General features: G+C 37.0%; 1 protein-coding gene across 16 annotated transcripts in view; it reads left to right on the top strand.

The window, feature by feature from the left end:
* Positions 1-17,851, top strand: part of TNPO3 (transportin 3) — an 87,425-nt gene that overhangs the window by 63,323 nt on the left and 6,251 nt on the right. For all 16 annotated transcript variants that reach the window (XM_008511989.2, XM_008512148.2, XM_070617678.1 and 13 more), the window contains 9 exons: positions 303-394; positions 1,240-1,316; positions 2,785-2,845; positions 3,933-4,073; positions 6,646-6,762; positions 7,668-7,762; positions 9,112-9,268; positions 10,680-10,847; positions 14,106-14,218. In XM_008511989.2, the coding sequence (XP_008510211.1) occupies positions 303-394; positions 1,240-1,316; positions 2,785-2,845; positions 3,933-4,073; positions 6,646-6,762; positions 7,668-7,762; positions 9,112-9,268; positions 10,680-10,847; positions 14,106-14,218 (1,021 nt within the window). The remainder of the gene's footprint in view (positions 1-302; positions 395-1,239; positions 1,317-2,784; positions 2,846-3,932; positions 4,074-6,645; positions 6,763-7,667; positions 7,763-9,111; positions 9,269-10,679; positions 10,848-14,105; positions 14,219-17,851) is intronic.

Below are 17,851 nucleotides of genomic sequence, written 5' to 3'. Positions count from 1 at the left end.
AAAGAGATTTTAAAAGTCTTTGAAGAATTGGAACGGGAGGTGTATTTAAATATCGTTAAACCTGTAGGCTGCTGAGGAGAAATAATCTAATATTAACTTCAGTTGTAAATGTCATTGTGAAAGCCGGTATTGTCTTGTAAGCCAAATAAAGAAAAATCAACCATAAATAGCAAAACATATTGTAATTTAAAAAACAGTGCTGATCTTTTTTAAAAAAATGGTACCAGTCAGCCTTTTCTAGTAGCTGAATTACCTCACTTCAGCTTTTATTTTCTTCATTTGTATCTTTCTTTGTCTTTCAGGGACAGCACTTGTTCTAGCCAGATTACCTTTGGATAAAATTACTGAATGTCTTAGTGAACTATGTTCTGTTCAGGTTATGGCATTGAAAAAGGTGAGTCCAGTGAAACAAATACAAGATGTTTACATCTTAGAAAGGAAAAGACAAAATTATTTATTTACAGGTGATCTTAGAAAAGCCAGGAGAATGAGCTGAAAAGTTATTAAAATTAGTAAGTCTATCAAAGTAGCTATATACACGAATACGTATTCCAAAATCAATCGATTTTCATTCTATCAGTAATACTGTTTCAAAGATATACTGGGAAAAACACTGTTCAAGTTAGCAACCAAAACTGTAACTTACCGTATTTCCTTGAATATTGTAAAGATGTTAGATCTTCACATACTACATTTATAGTGGAATAACAGTGAACACATCAGTGGGATTATAGGAGAGCTTGGCAAAATGATTCCAAAGTTCATCTCTAATGATATGCTTGTGGACGTATCTAAGAAATTTTAGGAAGGAAGAGGCACCTTGCCTTATCTTAAAATATATTATAAAGCTATAATAATTTTAAAGCTTTATAATATGAAGTGAAATATAAATATAAAATACATTATAATGTTATTATATAACCTATATTATAATATATAATATCTTAATCATAGTAGAAGTAAAAGGAAAAGAATTAAATGATGCTATTTTCTACTCTACAATGATCATGTAGTAAAATGTAGTAATATGCTGTCTTGGCCAAGATACAGTAAGATGGAGGAAAGTAATTTGACAACAAGAATTTAAAAGTGTGCACCATTTGAATAACTTTCAGGAATCTATTATAAGGAAATAAGTTGAGATTGAGACAGAGGTTGATGTATAAAGGATGTGTGTCACAGTGTTTGCTGTAGGGGTGTATATGTAACAACTGGACATTAATGTCTCTGTCCCTTCAGCTGTTATCTCAGGAGCCCAGCAATGGCCTGTCCTCAGATCCCACTGTGTTCTTAGATCGCCTTGCAGTAATATTTAGGTAAGAAAGGAAACTCCATATGCCTCCTTGGGTTAAAATCTCACATGAGACCCTTATGTATTGAAGTAAGCAAGTGTTTCTTCTCAGACTTCCAAGTACTTCCTGTAATTTCCTCTCTCAGGAGACTAATTAAACTTGCTACCTGAAATTTTGGGGCAAAGCAAATTCTAAGAATTTCTTCTTGGTAGACCTTTATCAAAAGACCCTTTAAAATGTTATTAATTCTTCTGGTTTCTAGATCAGTGATTCTCAAAGTTTAACATGCATCAGAGTCACGTGTGGGGCTTATCAAAACACAGATTACTGGATCCCATCCCCAAAGTGTCTGATTGATTGGATCTTGGGTAGGACCCAAGAATTTGCATTTTTAATAAGTTCCCAGGTGATGCTGATGCTGCTGCTTTCTATTCCAAGGACCATACTTTCAGAACCATTGCTGTATACTGTTTGGGTGCAAAAAAACATGAAAACCTCTTCAGTGACCAGGTGAAATTAATCCTCCTTTGAAGTCAAGAAGAGCCTAATTAAAAAAGCAGTTGTAATTTATGAGACCCATAGGTATAACCGTAATCTCAGAGTAATAGTTGCATAAAAGCTTGTGGTGGAATAAGTTAAAACTGAGGCATTGTTTTAGCTTATTAGTTCTTGTTAACAGGTATCTTTTTCTCATTGGTGCAATGCTCTCCTTGTATAATGAGGAGAGCCCTGTTACATGCCTCTCTGAGAATCTGTTAATAATAACCTTTATTTCATAATAAGTGAAAGAAAATGTGCAATAGTTGGAAATGCCTTGATTTAAAGAAAATTAGATTTTTATTAAGTTGCTGTTGAGCTTTTTAAAATTGAAGAATTTCTTCCCTTTGAAGAGGTTTGTAGTTAATCATACAGGTTTTTTTTCTTTTTTCTGCATTTCTTCAAATTAGTGGATTCTAGAACTAGACAAATAGTTGGATTTGACATATTGTAGGTGGGCCCATATTGTATATCGTTGGATTCAGACTAGAACCATGAGAAGCATCTTTGGTAGATTAGAGTTCCTAAAGCCTGTGCCTTTTAATGCTGGGAATGGAGCAGTACTTAGTTTCTTGTAGTGGATTCAGGCAACCTGTGTATATTTTTTATTAATTTGGAAGAGACTACATATTCAGGTTTATAAAGGAAAAAATATAAAAAAGATAGTTGTAGTGCCGCACACCCACAGCCCCTGTACCCAGAGTTGGAATCAAGTTTACATGTTCTATTGAAAGTGGCTTAAAGGTGGCAGAAAATGATAGGATGATTTAAACTATGTACTTGTGTTTGTTTGAATAGTGTAGGATGAAAAGATATTGAGTCTTAAAGAAAATCAGATAGTAATGTTATTTTTATTTGGTGAGAATGATACTAAGTCACCTAGCAGGGATCAGTGCTCTGGGTCCTTGGTGAAATTGCTCTTCTTTCACTACTTTGGGCCATTGTCTTTCTCTAGACACACCAATCCCATTGTGGAAAATGGACAGACTCATCCGTGCCAAAAAGTCATACAGGAAGTAAGTACTAATGGATGCCTGTGGAACAGGGCTTTCTTCCTTTTTCCTTACAAGGTTATGGGTAACTAATGTGAGAAGGCACTGTCTTCTTGGTTCATAGGAAGATTCAGTTTGTTGATATGGTTTAAATATCAGTGAAAAGAGGAACAGAACCATCCAAATAAATATTTTTGATTTTAGATTTGATTAAAAAAAAAATAGGCTGTGGGGAAATGCACTGAAAGGCCAAGGAAGTAGAGAGAGAGATAACTTTGTGAATCCTAGAGTTGGTAGGGAGCTTGATCAATACTAGCAAAAATTTTTTTTTTGAGGAACATTGGCCCTGAGCTAACATCTGTACCCGTCTTCCTCTATTTTATATGTGGGACGCCTGCCACAGCATGGCTTGATAAGTGGTGCATAGGTCTGCACCTGGGATCCGAACGAGCGAACTCCAGGCCGCTGAAGCGGAACGTGTGAACCTAACTGCTGCACCACCAGGCTGGTCCCTAGCAAAATTTTTTTTGACAAAGCCAATTAAGCCGCATGAGTTAAGTTTCCCCACTGATAACATACTTCCCTCATACTTTTTTTCACTGAGGGTAAGGCGAGGATCAAAAGGTATATTTTGAAAAGTACTTTTCAGACTTCAGCAGGAAGACCAAATATCCTTATGTGTTCAAAGGTATCAAATAATGTCATTTCCTTAACTCTAGTCCTTTTGTTCAAGGTCTTCCAGCTTCTTGGAACAGTCTTTAAGCATCTCTTCCTCTATAACTCATGCTAGCTCTTTGCATCTTAAATTAGGAAGTCCAAAGTTTAAGAAAATGTGTCTTTTGTCTTTTAGTAAAGTTAGACGTGCTCCTCTTGCTGTTCTACAGAGTCACTGTGCTCTTAAGAAGTGGTTGTGTTTTAGTGATGGACAGTGTATTGAGTCTCTGCGCATATACACACACCCACTGGCCAGAATCAGGCCATGTGTGTTCCTGTAAAGAAAGCTTTTTCCAAATTATTTAAAAGTCAAATCAGATCTTACCAGCTTGGAACATTTTTTCAGTTCTCAGTTGTTCATTATTTTCTTTTTTGTGTTCTTTCATTTTTGACTCAGATATGGCCAGTTTTATCTGAAACTCTAAATAAGCACCGGGCTGATAATCGGATTGTAGAGCGTTGTTGCAGGTGCCTCCGCTTTGCTGTTCGCTGTGTAGGCAAAGGATCTGCAGCCTTGCTGCAACCACTAGTCACACAGGTAAGTTCTCCCTGAGAGGGAAAATGTAAAGTGTACAGAATTTGAAATGGAGCCTTTAGAACAAAAACTTTGCTGATGAAATGAAATGCTTTTGTATTCATTAAATACAAACTAAAAAATATTTGAAAGAGATAAGTAGTCCCTGTAGTGGGTATGTTGTATATAAGGGAGACAGCCTGTAATCTGTTCTGGATAGTGATAGTGTAATAGCAACACATTGCAGTGTGACATTAGGAAAAGAGAATGACTTTAATGCTCAGCTCTTATATACCCAATGTTAAACACTTTTGTATTAATTTCCTTTTAAAAAATGTGGCAAGTCAACCTTGGCTATTTCTTGGCCCAAAGGGATTTTTTTCTATCTTGACCGTAGTTAGTCCTTCTCATAAGTCTCTTATTTGTCATGAAATAAATTTGACTCTTTTAATCACTGAGATTGATATGTAATTATGAGGGTGTGACTCACTATATTAGGTTTTCTAAGATCATATTCACATCTAGAGCTACTCTGTATGAGACGCCTATGACTAGTGACTTAGTTCACCAAGTAATTTGTGTTGATGTTAACCCTACAGCAGGGCCAGAACTAGATTAAGGCAAGTGAGGTGCCATTGGCCCAAAACTGAGGGAGGTGAGGGAAAATGCAGATCCTGCATTTGCAGGACTTTGAGCAAGTGCCTTCTTACGTTTTGCACCCATACTAGGAGGAAAAGTACTGTAGGACTTCAGGCTAGACCACACCCACCCAGCCTAAAGTGGCCCTTCTCCACCTGGGCAGGGCACCTACGTACGGTGCAGATTTTAAAGAGGGAAATACTGTCCTCACAGTGATTCTGCACCCACTTAAATTCTGTACCCTGGGCACCTCACTCTTAAGGAAACACTCACCCTCAGGCAGGGTCATGCTAATGCAATGTCTGTTGGCACTTGCGTGACCTTGCCTCCTTAAGTCGTAGATTTGATTAAAGTTGCGTAGGTAAATCTTTTAACAGAATTTTAATTTTTAGTGATTTTCTACTTTTACTATCCCCTGAGTACAACAGTTTATGTCTGCATTTAGGCTGTGTCTACCTCTGGTCAAGTGTCCCCTTCAGTGCAATATGTTCTAGGTCCCTTATAACTTAACTTAATGCCCCTTTGCTGTTAGAGGATACCCTCATGACTTTGATACTATTTTTTTAATTCCTGCTAATTAAGTATATGACTAACCTAATAGAGTAGGGTGGCACACTTTAGGAAGTGTGTTCTAAAGTCAGTACATGTGACTAAAATGAAAATTACTTTTAAAAATCTCATAAATCAAAAGTCAGCAACTATAGCCAATAGGCCTGCCACCTGTTTTGATAAATAAATTGCACTGAGAGCTAGCCATGCTTATTCATTTAAGTATTATCTGTTGGTCATTTTTGTGCTGCTGTGGCAAAGTTGAATAATATCGTATGGTCAGCAAAACCTAAAATTTTTACTCTCTGGCCCTTTAAGGAAAAGTTTACCAGTCCCTGAATTAATCATTCATTAAGTAGAACATATAGTTTTGAGTATACAACACTGAACAGATTTGTAGCTCCCATTTCATATTCAGTCCATGGTGTAGGCTGATAAGAGTCACTCTATCCTTCAGCCCCCATTAAGCTCATAGAGTTGAATTTATGTGATAAGATCAATACATGTGTGTTGTGATGGCATTTTAAATAGACGCCTCTTAATTTTTGGAGGACATTACAGTAAAAATCCTGAGCAAATGGTTTAATTTAAATATATGTATTATGTTAAAATTTTTAGTCTTTTGTGATTCAGATATCTTGATCAGAAATACTGTTTTTTTACTTAAAAGATTAGTGGGGTTTAGGATCAACTCAAAATTTAAACAGTTACTTTTGCAATCTTCTCTGAGATGAGGACATTTGATATTTTTGTCCCTGCTATGGCCATATATGCTATTAAAAAAAAGTTATCTTTAATACAAATAAGAGCAACCTTTAGGTGTTGGAGAATTTTAAGTATACTGTGCTAGGGTTTGCAAATATTACACAAGCCTTGGATGATAATAGCTCTTTAATGGCTTCCAACTTGGAGTATTATACAACTCTCTTAGAACATTGTTTTTGGAAGATAAAAGGTCAAAAACTTGAAAGAAATCTAAATAGAGTACTTGAAAATTATAGGGGAATTGAGCCCTATATTTCAAAAAATGTTGCCCAAAAGCTTTACTATGTTGTCTTAAAGAGAAGAAACCAGTCTATCTCTGAATTTCCTCCTCTAGACAGCTTCCTAAGTTGATACTTTTTGAGGTTAAAGAACTGAACTAGGGGCCAGCCCCTTGGCCAAGTGATTGGGCTCATGCACTCTGCTTCGGTGGCCTGGGGTTTCACCAGTTCAGATCCTGGGCGTGGATCTAGCACCGCTCATCAAGCCATGCTGAGGCGATGTCCCATATGCCACAACTAGAAGGACCCACAACTAAAAAATTTACAATTATGTCCTGGGGGGCTTTGGGGAGAAGAGGAAAAATAAAAAAATAAAATGTTTAAAAAAAGAGAAGAATTGAGCTAACTGATTTTTCCCTTTGCAGATGGTGAACGTGTACCATATACATCAGCATTCCTGTTTCCTGTACCTTGGCAGTATCCTTGTGGATGAGTATGGCATGGAAGAGGGCTGTCGGCAGGGACTACTAGACATGCTCCAGGTGTGTTTTCTTTGGGGAGTATAGATGCATCAGGCTTGTAGGGTCTAAAGCCTGGCAGCATGTTCTTCACTATGTCTTTAAATCTGTAGCTTCCTTATGTGTCGTGATCCTCCCTCCTTTCCCCCACCCCCGCACGTGTTGATTTCCTAAAAATGGAGATAGAAACTTCCTGGTTGTTCTCTAGACAGGTCTGCTTGGGAGAATGAGAGAGAGACTGACCACACAAATGTAATGGTCATTATAGATATTATTGCCTAATGTATGGTTTCCAGAGATGATAGTTTTTTGGGGGAGTGGGGAGGTGGGCAAATGGATTTCAAATAAAGCATCTCTAAGCTTAAGAATGATTCTGTTTTTAATTTCTTGCCTGGAACAGCCAATAAACTAATATACTTAGCAGGCATGGTCTTAAGGTAAATAGTAGATATTGGAAAAGCTCCTGATATACTACCTTTTTCCCCCTCCTGGTCACAGAGGGGAAAATATATTAGGGAGTTAAATTATGATGCTCCTTTTCCCAAGATGTCTTTTCCTTTAAAATTGACATTTCATTATTATTATTATCAAAATTTCATCTACTCCCTTAGTGGATTGTACCATATCTAGTACATAAGCACAGTCTTTACTTTCAGAAACTTCTAAAACTTTGAGATGACGTCTATCCAGTTTCATCAACTAAAAGCTATACCCTCAACACTTTTTGTAATGTGGACTTCATATGTGAAAACTGTCAACTGAGAATGATTTCTGTCTTCCTCTTCTTGATCTGCTTCTGAATCACAGTCTTTCTCTTTTCCCATCTGTGCTTCCCATCTGTTCCCATTGTGTATGTTGTGATATTTAGCAAGTCTGAATGCTGTGGCATTTGTAGACAAGCATTTATTTTAAAATCATTTCTGTTTTAGGCACTGTGCATCCCTACGTTTCAGCTCCTAGAACAGCAGAATGGGCTTCAGAATCACCCTGACACCGTGGATGACCTGTTCAGGCTAGCCACCAGGTCAGTCCTCTGAAGAGCAACCCTTTCTTTTATTGCTCATCCCCATCGCTGCTTAGTCTTGTCACCTAACACTTTACTGTTTCATTCTCTATAAAATGAGGTAAGTGGAGTAGGTAGATTAATGATTCATAACCCAAAGTTAAAAGTTAAATTGTGAACCAGAATATCCCCATAAGTAAGGAAGAGGAGTTGGAAGGGAGCAGGTGAAAGTAGCTGAGTTCCCATCATGAAGGAGGGAACATGCACAAGACAATAAACAAGCTTGGTAAAAACATTTGACTAGATAATCTCTAGAATCCCTTGTAGTTTCAACTTTTTATGCTTCTATGATGTCATGCTTCACTTCAGCTTTTTCCTTGAGAAGCTTAGCATCCTTTAGATATAATCATATCTCAGAATAAAAAATTCTTAGGATTTTAAGGTTCCTTAGAAGATATCTGTACTGTACTTTCCAGCTCTAGCCCTAGCCTGCCACCCCACTTATTGCTTAAATTCCCTTGACCAGTAACACTGACATTATTGCCTACCTTTTGAATTCCTTCTTAGTCCCAAATCAGTTAGTGAACATAAAAGCATTTTTAAAAAGTAAACCATTATTAGGTTATATAATTATATAAGTAATATATATGTTTTATCATTTACAAATGTAAAGTGGTATTGACATGATTATTTCATCTCAGATTGAATATTGAACACTTTTTTGTTAGTTTTTAGACAAGTTAGAGAAAACCTTTTATTTGACTTGATGTGAGAGAATGATTCGGTGAGCTGTCAACCTGTTTTCCCAGGGTGTGTTACTTGAAAAATTAATCCCTAGAGATGCTCTTTGCACACATGGTTACTTGGTGAAATAAATTAGGAAAAATATTGTATCTTTTTCTAGAAGATTCTCCATGTACATTAAAGGATCTGAGAAACCTTATAGAAAATTGAGTGGAAAGTGTAGAGAGTTTGCATATACCCCCTGCCCCCCCCCCCACACCCCTTTCCACAGCCTCCCTCACTATCAACGTCCCCTGCCAGAGTGGTCCATTTGTTAGAATTGAAGAACCTACATTGACACATCATTATCACCTGGAGTCCATAGTTTATATTAGGATTCACTCTTGGTGGTGTACCTTTTGTGAGTTTAGACAAATGTATAATAACATAAATCCAGCACTATAGTATCATACAGAATAGTTTTACTGCCCTAAAAATCCCCTGTGCTCCATCCATGCATCCCTCTGTCCCCACCTAACCCCTACCAATCACTGGCCTTTTTACTGTCTCCATAGTTTTAACTGTTACCGTGGCTGCTTTTATAGCCTAATTCTGTCGTTTACACCCAGTCTGTCTTTCCACACTAGGTTTATTCAGCGTAGCCCTGTTACCTTGTTGAGGAGCCAAGTGGTCATTCCTATCTTACAGTGGGCTATTGCCTCTACTACCCTGGACCACCGGGATGCCAATTGTAGTGTCATGAGGTTCCTACGAGACCTCATCCACACAGGGGTAGCCAATGATGTAAGTATAAACATTGTAACTTTTCTGCTTTGCAGCTCATTGTCTTCTCATCTCCCTCATTCTTTAGGGGAAAACCAGTGTCTCCTTATTTTATCTTTATTGATAGGCATATACCATAGAGGATCATTCTCTGACCAAAATATCAACTGTTAGATTTAAGATCAACCTAAGTGCTGTAAGCTGTGTGAAACAGTCTAAAATTGTCTCTTCCATTTGGTGTCTAGTTGAAGAGATAAACAGGTATAGAGAGTTGTTAAATAACAACAAGAAGTCAGTATTTGATTGTCAGATGAGTGATAAAAGTAATGATTGCTATGAGAGAGAAAGCTCTTTGGAAAGAAATAGGTTGGGATAACTTTCTGAAAGAGGAGGGACCTCAATAAAGCCATAGATATAGGTAGAGTTTGGATGGATTGGAGAGGGGAGGATAGTCTAAATTGGGTATAAATCATGATCAGAGAAAGACAGGCATAACACTAACCATGTTAGTAGACAGTTAAGAGACATGTTTGGCTGGAGTAGTGAAGTGGTTCACAAAATTTTCAAAGGTAGATTTGGCTAGATGTAAAGGTAAGGGAGAGCAGTGAAGAAGTAAGCAAGTATGTGAATATGCTAATTATTTAGGAAGTTTGGTGGTAAAAGAGAAAAAAATAACTAGAAGTGAAAAGCAGATTAAAAAAAGTTATTGTTTCAAGATATTCGAAATTATGTGTATTCAAAAACTATAAGAAATCTTTTAATCTTTTGATGAAAAGATTAGATATCTGATAGAAGTCTTCAATTCTTTTTTCAGTTGGTTTTAAAAAAGGAAATAGGGACATTTTAAATTATTTTTCACAGAAACAAAAAAAGGTTAAGAAAATTGATACCCTTATTCTTTAACCATTGTTTCTCTTCTTTTTTTTGAGATTGGCCCTGAGCTAACATCTGTTGCCAATCTTCTTCTTTTTTTTTTCCTTCTTCTCCCCAAAGCCCCCCGCTATATAGTTGTATATTCTAGTTGTAAGTGCCTCTGGTTGTTCCATGTGGGACGCCGCCTCAGCGTGGCCTGATGAGCAGTGCCATGTCTGCGCCCAGGATCTGAACTAGAGAAACCCTGGGCCACCGAACCCGAGTGCACAAACTTAACCATTCGGCCACAGTGCCAGCTCCAAACCATTGTTCTCTTCTGCCCTCTATTCATGAAGAATCTAAGGATTAAGGTTAATCTCAGCTGAAACCCATGCCCATTTTCTTGATGCTAACTCAGTATTTTCTTCCTAACGACAAAATATTTAGTGCACTTTGTGAATCCAGCTGTTAGATATACTTCTTCCCTGGGAAAAAGAAATTGCTAGACTAAAGAGGAAAGAGTACTTGGTCTTTGGAAAGTTGAAATTAAGAACTTATCTCTTGCTCTTGTTTTTTATAGCACGAAGAAGACTTTGAATTACGGAAAGAACTGATTGGACAGGTGATGAACCAGCTTGGACAGCAACTCGTAAGCCAGCTGCTCCACACATGCTGCTTCTGTCTCCCCCCTTATACCCTACCAGATGTGGCCGAAGTGCTCTGGGAGATTATGCAGGTTGACAGACCGGTAAGATTATTTTCTTAAGGAACCCATTCTCATGGTCCTAAACTTTGGGTCTTGAGGCCGACTAGGACTTGGAAACCAGCCTTTTTTTGTGTTCTTGGAACCTAATTTAGGCATATTGCTAATAAGTTTGAGTGTTAGATGAAGGGGCCTATTAAAAACCAGTAATTTATTATTGGGTGCTTGAAAGCATGTTTGTGTCACTGTAGTAGGGTTTATTTATTACCAGAAGTGAATACTAAATACTGAATTCAGCTGTGTGGCTGGTCAGTGAGAAATTTGTTCACTTATGCCCATATATCAGTTATATAGTTACAGGTTATTCAAGAAGTGTTCATGCACTTCAAGCTCCTTAGATAGTACTGTTTGGTACCTTGATAATAAATCTAGCCAGAGCTTTGGGAGGCATATAAGTATAAAACTAGCCCGTAAGATATACTTGGATTTGTTTCCCGTTTGGGTTTATTTGCATCCTATTGTAGTTCTTGATCCAGGTCCTTTATCACTTGAGCATGGAAATTTTTTTAGTCTATCCTTAGTGTCCAAGTAATTCAGTACTGGGCCACATGATCATAAATCAGGTTACGTGTTCTGCATGAAACTTTGGAGCAAAGTGGTAAGGTATAATATAGCCTGTAAATTGTTTTAAAAATAGGATTTATAATTTTTAATATTAATATAAAAGCAGTTCAGAAAAGTGCACAGTTGGACCTAGTTAAAGTGAGCTATCTTCTAGAACCACAGAGAAATCCAGACACATAAGTATCTTATAACTTTTAAGTCCATGTACATTTTCCTGTTGCCTCCTGCTTTATATCATTGATGGCAGTTCTTAGCCTCAATTTCAGTAGTTTCACAAGTGAGAGTACACTGTTACCATTAGACTGTAATATTAATGAGCTAAAAGTTCTGCCTAGTTTTGGATTTGAGTTTATCTCAAAAATTCAGTGATTAATGTATATTGTCTTAGTGGGCATATGCTTTACTGGATCTTTGGCTCAGACAGATGAAAAATGATCACATGTAGGGCAGATGCTTGATAGATTTCTAACATTTTCTTTAGGCTTATACTTCAGAAACAGCCACATGAACTTTAATTCTTACTTATCAAGCTCTGTGAGGCTCCTGTGTAACTTACAGTTTCATCAGATAGCTCTATATTTCTTCCATATAAGCTCACGTTGCTTCAGGAATGAATAGTGCCTAGGTCCCATTGCTGGTTGTTCAGTACGTGTGTTCCATTTCAATCTAATAGTGTAGTATTTTTGTGTTTTCCTAAAGAAAGTACTCTGAGCCCCTGGGGACCAACAAGTTTATTCCAAAAGTTCTTGAAACGAGAAGTAAAATTTCTGTACTCTTTCCCTTTTGTACAAATGCACTTGGCTCCCAGATAATAAAAGACTTATTAGGTAAATTTAACTTTACAAAAGCATTCTTGATTTGTCAACATACGGTTAAGTGCTAACAGAGGAAGAAAATGAAAACTGCAAGTTTGGATAGGAACAGAAACCAGGTAGCCATGTGCTCTTAGGAGTTTACTATATATCCACTGCCAAGTAATTTAAAGTGATTGTTTTCTATAAACATCAACTTACAACTGAGTTTTTGTAAAGGAACTCTTACCTAAATTTGGGTTGTCTATATCCTGTAAACCAATTGAGATTGTATGTGAGAATATAAGTCCAAAGAAAATTCACATTCTTGAGCACTTTGTTTTTTTTTTTTAAGATTTTTTTTTTTATTTTTCCTTTTTCTCCCAAAGCCCCCCAGTACATAGTTGTGTATTTTCAGTTGTGGATCATTGTAGTTGTGGCATGTGGGATGCCGCCTCAGCATGGCTTGATGAGCGGTGCCATGTTCGCGCCCAGGACTTGAACTGGCGAAACCCTGGGCCGCCGAAGCAGAACACGCGAACTTAACCACTCGGCCATGGGGCCGGCCCCTCTTGAGCACTTCCTTAATCATAGTGTTTTCAAAGTTCAACACACAAATCCTTCAACAGAAGATGACATAGCAGCTTTGTCTCTTTACTTGAGTAAAACAATTAAAACCCTTTCCTCTGTTTCCTCCCTTTGTTGGATACCTATCTGTAGCAAATTTATTCAGTGTTTTCAACCAAATTTCATAGATACCTTTACTGGAAGGTAAGGATCACTATGTGCTAGGTAATTAGTTTCTGCCTTTTAGTTTAGTTTCTTATTGTTTTTGTTTTGGGGGATACTATAGTTACCTCATGGGCCATTTTTGGATGCCAAAACTTTGTCAATTAAGGGTTCTTTCTGAATCTTTTGCCCCTGCTGGTTTTTGTGTTGAGTGGAGTGCTGTATTCTTTGGGGGTAACATTTGCAGAATTAACATTTTTAAGCAATTATAGTGGAATATTTACTTTTGCTCTGGTCTATTATGATCATAAATTAACATAATGGGAAAATACATAATGTAAAAAATTTAGGTATGAAAAAGTTGTTTTACAGCTGAAAAATATCCTATTTAAGAAAGGCATGAAGAAAAATCAGAGCTGACTCAAAGAACAATTCAATTGAAGAGAACTCAGAGGAAGTCTCTGGAATTTTGATTTTTAGTTTGAAGAGGAAGAGGAAGTAAGAGGGGGTGGGGGCAACAGGTTTTGTGTGTATGAAAGGTATAAAGAGACTATGCTCAGATGTAAACAAATTCTCTTAAATAGCAACAAGAGTAAGCAGCAAAAGAATTTTCTAACCTAAACAACAGGCAGCTATCACAAAGGAACTGACTGGATGTGACTTCTGCTGAGAGAGATGACCTTAAAATCCTTAAGATTCTGGATTCGTATTACATATATACTTTTTGACATGTTTACTTGCTATACTTTTTGTCCCTGCTCTTTCTGGTACCTGAACCTTTGCTTTGGATTGCCTTCAATCTTTCCACTCAAGAGTTTTCTGGAAGCTGTTTAATTTTTAAAATATTACATAAGTTTAATGACAGGAACAGAACAATATCCTCATCCAGAAGAGACATCACTTTCATGGTAGAAGGGCTCTGTCTGAAATGAGGACTGCTGCCCCTTTGAGGGGAAGTCTCGGCATGCCTTTGTAGACTATTCCAATCCCCAGAAGGTTAGAAGGCCTAAAGATAGTACTTTTGTTCATTCCTTTACTTGCTTCCAAGTTTGGGAAAGCTAATGCTACTATGGAAAACCTTGTGGGTTTTGTTATTACCTGTAGAGTCCCATTTGAGTAAGCCCTGTCTAAAACTCTTACTCTCTTCTTCTCTGTACAGACTTTTTGTCGCTGGTTAGAGAATTCTTTGAAAGGTTTGCCAAAGGAGACAACCGTGGGAGCCGTCACAGTGACACACAAACAACTTACAGACTTCCACAAACAAGTCACTAGGTGAGTGATGCTGGGGTTTTTTTAAAGGAGTGTGAATAGCAACTGGGGTGTATAGAAAAAATATAGCTTTGTTTCTTATGTCGTCTTAGTTACAGATCTACCCAGGAGTACGTTTCTTGTGTGCCTTTGTAAATTTGCAATGTAGCGTCTGTTTAGCCTTGAGTTGTACAAATTGGCATTGGAAACCAATCTGGGGGAACATGTTGCTATGCTATATATGTGTGCGTCAGTTTTATTGTACATAGTATTAACTAGTATAAGATCTTAATGGGTAAGTGGAAGTATTATTTCTTCCACAAGAGAAGTGCACTGAGCAACCCACTACCCTTCAGGAGATCTGTCTTTATCTTTTTGAAGTCCTCAGTTCCCATCCATATTCAGAGGTCAAGAATGCAGGTGCCTGAATAGGTGAAACATTGGTTGTAAAATGTTATAGAGTAATATAGACTACAGTGAATTGAAAAATTTTTGCTATGCATAAAGATACTCATTCTAATTTCATGCAGCCCAAATCAAAAACCTCTCTGGGATGCATTAGGTCCATTGAGCCAGTTGCTTACAGCTTAGTTAGAAGGTTAAGTGTACATGAGTGGTTTTTTTACTGTGAACATAAGAAACATTTTAAATATAGCTAAATAGTCTTCCTAATTACTATTTTATAGCTATAAAAATGTTGCTTGATTTTCTTATAGTGCCTCTGTTAGCAGACATTTAGATTATATTCATTTTTTCAGTATTACAGATAATATTAAAAGTCCAGCCTTTCCCTTCTCTTGACTATTTTCCTTAAAATGCAGTCACTGGATCAAAGGTTATAAGACTTTTATGGTCCTTGATAGTATTAACAACAGCAGCTTAAATTGGATTTTGTAACTGGATGTTACCTTTCCCTGATATTCCTTTTTACATCTAGAGTCTTTAGAATTTTGACTAAATTTTAGGCAATGGCTTATTATATTCATGCAGTTGTCGAACGATTTATGAGTGTTGCAGCAAGGTTGGTAATAGTGAAAAAACTGGAAATATTATAATTGTCCATCAGTAGAGAATAGTTAAATAATTATGTCTATACTAGTAAATATCCACTAAAAAAGAAGAAGGAAAAAGGTGCATGTGATGGTATAGAAAAATATATAAGATATTATAAAAGTAAAAATAACAGTATCTTATAACCCAACTTGCACTTAAATTTTTTTTATTTTTTACTTTTTGCTGGGAAAGATTCTCCCTGAGCTAACATCTGTTGCCAATCTTTCTCTTTTTCCCCCTCCCCAAAGCCCCAGTTCATAGTTGTAGTTGTAAATCCTTCTATTTCTTGTATGTGAGCCATCGCCACAGCATGGCTACTGACAGACGAGTGGTGTGGTTCCGTGCCTGGGAATTGAACCCAGCCTGCCAAAGCAGAGCATGCTGAACTTTAACCACTAGGCCATCAGGGCTGGCTCTCTTTTATTTTTAATTGTGATAAATAACACACAAAATTATTGTCTTCACCATTTTTAGGTGTACTATTCAGTAGTGCTAAGTGCGTTAACATTGTCACGCAATCTCCAGATCCTTTTTCATCTTGCAAAACTGAAACTATAGTATTAAACAACTCCCCATTCCCCTACCCTCTAGATCCTGGCCACTATCATTCTACTTTCTATGAGTTTGACTACTCTGGATACCTCACATAAGTGAAATCATACTATATTTGTTCTTTTGTGACTTGCTTAGCATAATGTCCTTAAGGTTCATCCATGTTGTAGCATGTACCAGAATTGTCTTCCTTTTTAAGGCTGAATTCCATCGTATATATATACCATCTTTTATTTATCTACTCATCTGTTGATGGACATTTGGGTTGCTTCCACTTCCTGGCTATTGTGACTCATGCTGCTGTGAACATGAGTGTACAAATATCTCTTCAAGACCCTGCTTTCAGTTCTTTTGGATATATACCCGGAAGTAGCATTGCTGGCAATTCTATGTTTAATTTTTTGAGGAACCTCCATACTGTTTTCCATAGCAACTGTACCATTTTACCTTCCCACCAACATAGGATTCTAATTTCTCCATATCTGTTTGTACTTTTGTTGCCCGTGCTTTTGGTGTCATATCCAAGAAATCATTACCTATTCTAATATCGTGAAGCTTTTCTCCTGGTTTCTTCTAAGAGTGTTATAGTTTTAGGTTTTACGTTTAGGTCTTTGATCCATTTTGAGTTATTTTTGTATATGGTGTATGTTAAGGGTCTAAATTCATTCTTTTGCATGTGGATATCCAATTTTCCCAGCACTGTCCTTTTCCCTGTTGAATGGTCTTGACACCCTTACTGAAAATCATTTGACCATATGTATACAAGGGATTTGTTTCTGAGCTCTCTATTCCGTTGGTCTGTGTGTCAGTCTTTATGTCAGTACCATATTGTTTTGATTACTATGGCTTTGTAATAAGTTTTGAAGTTGAGAAGTGGTGAGACCTCCAACTTTGTTCTTTTTCAAGGTTATTTTGGCTATTTGAGGTCCCTTGAGATTCTATATGAATTTTAGGATAGATTTTTCTTTTTCCACAAAAAATGTCTTTGGGACTTTTGATCAGGACTGCACTGACTCTGTGGGTCACTGTGGATAGTACTGACATCTTAGTATGAAGTCTTCCACCCCATCAGCATGAGATGTCTTTCCATTTGTTGGTGTCTTTAATTTCTTTTAGCAATGTTTTGTAGTTTAAATATTTTATTCTTTTTGATGCTATTGTAAAAGAACCAACTTGCACTTTTAAAAGCTGTTTCATTATATATGTTGTATATATACAGGCTACTTTATGCATAGTAAATTTCTAGAAAGGTATACAACTAGGACCAGGATGGGAGGAGAGGGAGACTTTAACTTTTCATTTCATAACCTTCTGTACTATTTGCATTTTTTTCATGAGCATGTGGTATACTTTTATAATTAAAACCAGACCTAGTTTTTAAAAGGGAGAGAAATTAAATTTTAGGCAATGGTACAAGAGCTAATCATCTTCTCTGAAAATTGATTTCTTAATGTCACCTTCCAAAATGATTTACTTTCTCATCTCTTGGAGTATCTGTAATAATTTTGTTAATGTTAAATTCCCAAACCTTTGAGTGCTGTTCTTTTGTAGCTTACTAAGTGGCTTTAACTTCATGCCCCAGAAGTAATTGACTTTTGGCTGTAGATCAAGTGACATGCATGACTGAAGAATAGCATATGACTGGCTTTGTAACACGTTTTGCTGGAAGAGGGGATTTCCCTTCTACCAGGTAGGCATATATTGACTGGGATGACCTTACAAAATTATTTCTTTTTGCTATGAATCTTCCCAGTAGAAGTAGTGTTCCGCCTACAAGCTCTCTCAGGGGAAAGAATTGTAACAGTTACTTCTCTCTGCTTCTGTTTTGCTCTCTTCCATCTAGTGGTTGGTCAGTAGTAGCGCAGGATCATATTGGCTGTAATTTCCTTAGAGAAAATGGGCAGCTAGGGAGAACCCTCAAAGGACTGGGCTTAGAGTCAAGGATGTTGGTTTGAATCTTGCCTCTCACTGACTGTTACTTTGAACTTCAGCTTATTCATCTGTAAAATAGGGTTAATAATACCTATCTCAGGGTTATTATGAGATACCATG

This window comes from Equus przewalskii, chromosome 4 (genome assembly GCF_037783145.1).
Source record: "Equus przewalskii isolate Varuska chromosome 4, EquPr2, whole genome shotgun sequence".
Taxonomy (NCBI): Eukaryota; Metazoa; Chordata; class Mammalia; order Perissodactyla; family Equidae; genus Equus; species Equus przewalskii.
Note: the sequence above shows the minus strand (reverse complement) of the source record. Positions and strands in the feature narration are given on the sequence as shown.